Below are 7,409 nucleotides of genomic sequence, written 5' to 3' on the forward strand. Positions count from 1 at the left end.
TAAACTGTGAAGTGTCCATTTGATATAGTCATTGCATATAGATCAATCCTCCATAAATAATTCATAATTAGAGCAAGGTAAAATCTGTTAACCTTTCTAATTACTTCTTTATTCTTGAGTACCATTGATTCTCTAATGGACAGTGATTCATAAAACACATTCATGAATCGGAGCTCCTACTAGTCCAAGTACCGAATCAACCCTTAAGAGAATTATTTTTCTACTTCTTTCTCAAGAAGGAATGGATTCCATCTCGTATAATAACATTCCCGGCTACCTACTTCATCATATCTCCAAAATACAAGGAATAGGATTCAGGATCTCAGAATCCGTACCGAGTAAATCAAAAGACACAAATCCATAAATAGGAGTCTGTTAAGAACTCAGGATTAAGATCATCCTATATATGACCATCGGTAGACTCAATTAGAATTTCTATACTTAACAAAATTATTATCCTTGTTCCACATAATCTCATTATACGAAATACACTCATTCAATATCTCACCATATTAACAGTGCGGATAACACCGTTCCATTCTAAATGGGAATGACATGTATTAATAATGTTTTAATTAAAGATTCCGAACTTTAATTAAATTCATTATGAACATTGCTTTTTGATTATTATCCTTAAACATTATCCTCTCGTATATAACACTTATATACAGTGTTTAAGGTTACATAAATAATCATGAAATTTTCATTGATATTCATAAAATATTCATAAATATATGCACATAAAAGAATGAATAAATTCTTTTATTAAATAAATAATAAATATCCTATTACATCGCATGCTTTTAGGACACTATTTCCAACAGTTTAGAATGGATAAGAATGTGTTTTTGAAGCTATGTAATTATCTACAGAGTAACTACGAGTTACAGTGATCAAGGAATATGTGTGCGGCTGAAATACTTGGAATGTTTTTATTCATTTTGGGTCAGGGTGCGGGAAATCATTTAGCACAAGAGCGATTTCAACACTCTGGTGAGACTGTGAGTAGATATTTTAATTATGTTTTAGAAATTGTATGTCTTATGAGCATTGATATTATACAGCCTCCAGATCTAGAGTTTAATGATGTGCCAATAGAAATAATGACGGATCCCACATTTTAAGGTAAAATCATACTTTTTATATGCTTCATTCCCTACTAAAATTATGTTTATTTATACACTAAAAATTCTTGTTTTTTGAATTGTATTCGTGCAATAGATGGCGTACATGTTCCAGCTACAATACCACCGGAAGATCAGGTGTCATTTATTGGAAGAAAACATGTGCCAACCCAAAATGTGATGGCTGCTGGTGATTTTAGTATGAAATTTATATATGCATATGCAAGTTAGGAAGGTAGTGCCTATGATATAAGAATATTCTTATCAGCACTACGTAACCGACATTTAAAATTTTCAAAACCACCTGAAGGTTAAAACATTGTCTATATTTTATATTATATACATTTTACATTTTATTAATTCTTGTGTTTTTATTTTAATAGGTAAATATTATTTGGTTGACGCGGGCTATCCACAATTGAAATGACTTCTTGGACCTTATAAAAGAGAACGATACCATTTACCACAATTTTGAATGGGTCGTCGACCAACAAACAGTAAAGAGGTATTCAACCAAGCACATTCTTTTCTTCGAAGTGTCATTGAACGCACTTTTGGTGTCTAGAAGAAAAAATAGAAAATTTTGAGAGACATGCCTGATTATTCATTTACGAAGCAAGTAAAAATAGTTATTGCAACAATGACGCTTCATAACTATATTAGGATGCATGATAGGCGTAATCGACATTTTCAAGAAGTCGAGGATAATCTAGATGTTTTCGTTTATGAAGAGCATCAACCGGAGGACAATGTAGAAGAAGATGAAGCTTCACTATCACAAGAAATGGATGAAGTACGAGATCAAATTGCGACAACTTTAATGAAAACGACTTAATTCTTTTAGTGCCTCTGTCAGTTTTTTGAACATAGAATGTACATTTTTGTTCAACAAATTGATTACTCACCAATTCTCCTTTTAGTTGTAACTATATTGTGAATGAAGAAATGAAAAAAAAAGAATTAATTATCATAAATTTATTATTAAAAAACTCAATCATAGCATTATGTTTTTTTTAAGTTAAACAAGTATTTCTAAATACCAAAAATAATTATATATACTTAAGTTTCATACCATGTCTATTTTGATCATTTTACATGCCCATAGCAATTCAACATTAAAATTTACCAAACGCTATTACATTGATTTTGGAACCAGCACAGTTACTATAATATAATTTACTAAACACTCAACGGCTTCTTGTAACAACTGCTTATTCCGTCAACACAATTAAAAATAATTTTTTTAAAATCCACAGCACTACCAAGCTAAGCCTTATTGCACATATTATACACATATATAACTCTTGTAATTTGTACATAAAACACAAAAACTTGGACTTACAACAACTAGGAAATCCATCAGACTACATCACTAGCGACCTTCGGCAGTGAAATCAGGCTCAGCAGGTTTCTGAGGCAGCAGGGGTGGCAACCTCTGTGGCGGTCTAGAGCTGCGCGCGCCCTTTTGCCGCAAAGCTCGTAGCGCATTGGAAGCAAACCTTGAAGCATAAATAGTGGCGCCAAGGGTTGGTGTGTTTCCGGCTTCATTCGCCAAAGCATCTTGCAGCCTGTCTTCGGCATCGCATAAAGTCTTGTCAAGCTTTCTCTTGCAATGCCGCCGCCATGCCGTTTGAATAAAACAGGCTGCCCATGTTTTCCATTGTAGAGAGTAGAACCTGAAAGTAAACACCAGTCAGGTTTTAGTACATTATTTTCGTGCAATCATGTACTGTCATATTATTTGTCAAATGTCAATGGACTAAAATTACTTAATAAATAAACAATGGCATGTTTACCAAAAAAATTTGGATACTCTTTTATAATAGATAGTGGTGTAATGGGAAACAAATCAATTCCCTTTCTAATATTTACTAAACTTAGGAACAAAAATCTTACTAAAATATTGTATTACATATAACATGTGAACTTAAGGATATATAAGTAAACTTGGTATTCATTCTCTCTAATTTTTCATTTACTTATTTTCCATATTGTATTGGAAACCACTAAATTCTCATTATTGATTTTGTAAATAAGCACATAATTAGGTGGAAAAGGTAATCACTCCTACTTTTTTCTTTTCAATTCATGTGAAGTAAATGCGTTTAAAAGGAAATTGTGCTTAACATTATCAAATAGAAATGCTCAAAGGAAATACATGGTTTTAAAAGGCTTACCTGAAAGTGTGCTGGAGTTGTTTGTTATGAAGCCGCCGAAACTGCGAGGCAACAGACTTCAGATCATCGGCCTTGAGAGCGAAGGCTTCGACCTCTGTCTTAGCTTCCACAGTCCATGTTGAAGTGGGGAGATTGGTGGCAGAGTTGGGGTCCAAGGCCCATGTGAGAAGCTCTTCTCCACAGAAGTTACCAGCCTTAAGATCAACCGAGTTGAAGAAGCCAGTTCTTCCGCCATTAGTGGTCATAGTTGCCAGAGTTCCTCTCATGATAAAGAGCATTTCATCCACTGGGTCACCCTCCCTAACAATGGAGCTCTTCTCTGTGTAGAGGGCTGGCTTGAGATGATTACACATCGCGTCCAAAAGTTGTTCATCCATTTTCTCGAACATTGGCACCTTTTTTGAAGATCAAACTCATATGATGAGTGGAGTTACTAAAAATAAATAGAAAAAATAATGTAGAAACTAAGGCGAAAACACTTACTCTCTTGAGGAGTTTAAGGCAAAGATGGCGTTTTATGTCCCTCCTAAGGTCCTTAGGAAGATTTTGCACCAAATTGTCTTCTTCAACACCTCTAGTTTCTTGCCATTTGTATTGTTCATATCTTCTAATCCTCTCCCTCAAGTTCTCCGGAAGCATACGGTGGGACATCCACTGCTCAGCGTCTCGCCTTTTCACTCTCATTTCTTCAACTCTCACAGTTGTGGACTGCAAATATTTCTGTAGATACAAGAAGGAACAATGTAATAAAGCGTTTTAGCTCACTAAAATTTATGTACTTTTTATGATACAACCACATTAGGGCATTTGTTTACCTGCATATTGCCAATGAGTAGTGAAAACAGAACCAAGCCAAAGATTGATATGCCGACTGCAAAGACTACCTCTGCTACAAAAGTGCTGGTCTTGAGGTTTTGGCCTAGAGAACTGAAAATTAAAGAGAAATGAAATATAAGTTTAAGATGACACTTAAAAAGAAGTAAAAATAGAGTGAAAGAATCATATGTTACAACAACTAACCTAAGATTTCTTAGTCCCCACCAAAAGCAGTAGAAAAACTTTGATCGAAAATCCTCAGATGCAACCACACCAGACTTGAGAGCATCAATAAATATTCCAAAGTTAAACGCTTTCGAATCTGAAATGTCGTCAGGATCAATGTATGGACAAGAATCATTCAGCGATTTCGGAACATCTATAACTACATTGGATTGTAACTGTAAGTGGCCTTTCCTACAGTAGTACTCATAGGAACCCCAGGATTCGTTAAAGTGTCTACGCCAACACGTGTCCACTCTCTCAAGAGAGAACAAGTACCAAAAGGCTCCAACCATCTGGTAACATATCATCGAACTTTGTTAGAAGCTGCACATTTCTTGGAAGAATGTTGTATATAAAAAAGGGTATTGTTGAGAATTAAACAACACTAATTCTATACTACTATGAGCAGAAGACGTGAAAGAAAATAAAACACGTAAAATTTATAGTGGTTTACACTCAAAATGAGAGCTTCATCCATGTTATTGTTAGTGACTCCCGGATTTACAAATTTGAAACCCCTAAGATACCCTTAATAAAATTTTGCTCAGGCTTTCCGCACCCCTTCCAACCCCCACATTGACCTTACCGCAAAGGTCAACTCGCGTACTGTCTTTAACACTAGGGCAATAATTAGGCTCCATAACTTAACAAACGGAACTTACATGACTTGCTAGCATGTAGAGGAAAAGATTGAAAGCAGCGCCAGCCCATGCAGTCTCCGTCAGTATGCCAGAAGTTCTAGTTACTTCTTTGAATAGTGGACGGATTCGCACAAATCTTGGCACATACTGACTAATTACTACTATTCTCAACCAGTCCTTTGTGACTTTAGCAACAGCACCTCTTGGAGAATGGTTCGTAGCCAAAAGAACCGTCACCTGAACCAAAAAAGAAAAACAAAAAAAAAAAGGAAAAAAACACAAACACACGAAGAGAAAGCTAAGTAAAATTACAGGAAAAGTTTTAAGGCGAGTAGTCTAAACTTTTGCATGCCGTGTTATCCCATCGAAAAATTAATGAATGTTCAGTTTTGAAAAGGGGGAGAAGAAAACAAGAGTCGGTATTAATTCCCATTTTCACATTGACTAAGAAAGAAGGAAACAAACATTAGACACATTGTATATACCTGTGGGAAAGGAAGAATTGACAGAACATCAACAATGAAGTAGGATGACAGGTATCTTCTGGCAATGGCAGCAGGATCATCGATTAGCTCGCCCCTCCCGAACACTCGAGAAGAAGGGGCAATGAACCCGGTTCGGAACTGAAAGATGATCCTAAGTATGTAAAAGATATCGACAAACGTGCGAAGAACGCAAGCAATGATCTCCAAAGAAGTGTCCAAACTGAGACATTTCTTCTTGTCATCAAGTACAGGAATGTAGAAAAACAAAGGGTCCACGGACACGGCAATTATACAAGACAGAATAAATATCTTGTTCCATAGCTGAAGCAAAGAACCTTGTGGGTCAAGAATATTGTTCCTAGAATCTGGCTCCTTATTTTTTGGCTTCTTTGCAACAGAATGGGAAGTTGGTTTTTTTCTAAGGCTTATAATTCTCCCATAACCCCTTTGGAATACTCCATGAATCTGTCCAAAAATTGATCTTAGAGATGGTCTAGCTTTTCTTGTGTAGTTTCCGCGGCCATCGGTGGAGAATTCTTGCTCAGAAATTTGAGATCTCTCTGATTTCCAATCCTCAAATCTGGAAAGGTTAATTAAAAAACTACTATGATTTTGCTATCATAAAGTAGAATTCTACAAGATAATCGGTACAATCTTCAGACACAAATAATTGTTAATAAATCAGTGTTGAATAATAAAACTAACCTTACAAACTTGGGCAACTTGTAATTCATAACTTCGTGCAAGATTCAGGCCCTGCAAAAAATCCAAAATTTCTAGTTTGAAATTACTATTTAAGGAAAAAAAAAAAATAAGAGCATGACAATATGCACTCGTTATGTGACTTCTAATTGTCAACGTATGAAATGGTCAGTTTCTTGTAGCCGGAGATATTCCTCATTGTTGAACATATTTTTACTTTTCTCCAACCATTTTCAGCCACACCAAAACTAATTAGTTCACATTATAAATTCTTAAGCATGCCATGAATAACTAAGAACTAATTAGAGTATTATATAGACTAAAATAGAGAAAATAATCCAATTATAAAAAGAGAAAGTTGCAACGATTCAAAAGGATAATGCAAAAAATTAAAAAATACAACATGACTCGCTGTGTTTGGTTCCCAAGAAAAGTGAGTCCATGAAAAGAAAACTTGCGAAGTTTAGTGCTAGTGTTGGTTTGTTTAGAGAAAATACTCAAACCAAACCTCAAAAGAAGGCTAATCGGTTGCATTAAACTCGACCAAACAATTTTTTTTTTCCGTCTTTCTCTTGCTGTCACTACACGCTCTGCAAAGAACAAGAAAAAACAGAGGACTTTGATTTTAGAGGAAAATAAGTGAGAAAAAAGTTGGGTTTTTTATTATCACATGTTAAAGAGGAAGTTCGGAGGATGATGAAGGAGAAACTTCCCAGTGAGAGGCTTGAAAAGAAGGTTCGTGGAGAGAGAGAGAGATAGAGAGAGAATCTTAAATGGCAGTTAATGTGAGCAGTTTTACAAAGAGAGAGGAGAGGGAAAAAGGAACAGAACGTTCAAGGAGACTTGGTCTCTCACACAAGTCGTGAAAACGAGAGTCAACTCAGCGCTTCCAAAGCCAAAAAGAATTTTATAGCCTACGATAAATTTTTGTCTTTTTAATTATACTAGTTGAAACACGCGGCTGCGTATACTGTAGGTTCATTTATTTTACTGATTAAATTTAAATTTTAAATTTTATTAGAGTAAAAAAATTTTATAAATAATTATATATAATTTTTTTATTATAATAAAATTTTTTATATAAAATCACATCTCAACTTAAATCAGTAAATTAAATAGGTCCTAAATATATTATGTTTTTTTAAACACATACATTTAAAAAAAATATTAACAATAAAGAAAAATATTTAAATAAGCACATATTTAAAATTATTTAAATAAAAACATATTAAGGGTAAA

General features: G+C 34.6%; 1 protein-coding gene across 1 annotated transcript; it reads right to left on the minus strand.

Moving 5' to 3' along the window:
- Positions 1-2,252: 2,252 nt before the first annotated feature.
- On the minus strand, positions 2,253-6,987 carry LOC21400573 (cyclic nucleotide-gated ion channel 1). The gene is made up of 9 exons (XM_024165183.1): positions 6,679-6,987; positions 6,174-6,224; positions 5,469-6,048; positions 5,005-5,220; positions 4,322-4,635; positions 4,117-4,228; positions 3,785-4,021; positions 3,302-3,696; positions 2,253-2,800 (listed from the first exon to the last, which is right to left on the minus strand). The coding sequence occupies exons 2-9, from the start codon at positions 6,200-6,202 to the stop codon at positions 2,497-2,499; spliced, it is 2,187 nt and encodes a 728-aa protein (XP_024020951.1). The 5' UTR covers positions 6,203-6,224; positions 6,679-6,987; the 3' UTR covers positions 2,253-2,496.
- Positions 6,988-7,409: the final 422 nt, after the last annotated feature.

This window comes from Morus notabilis, unplaced genomic scaffold (genome assembly GCF_000414095.1).
Source record: "Morus notabilis unplaced genomic scaffold, ASM41409v2 Scaffold355, whole genome shotgun sequence".
Lineage (NCBI taxonomy): Eukaryota > Viridiplantae > Streptophyta > Magnoliopsida > Rosales > Moraceae > Morus > Morus notabilis.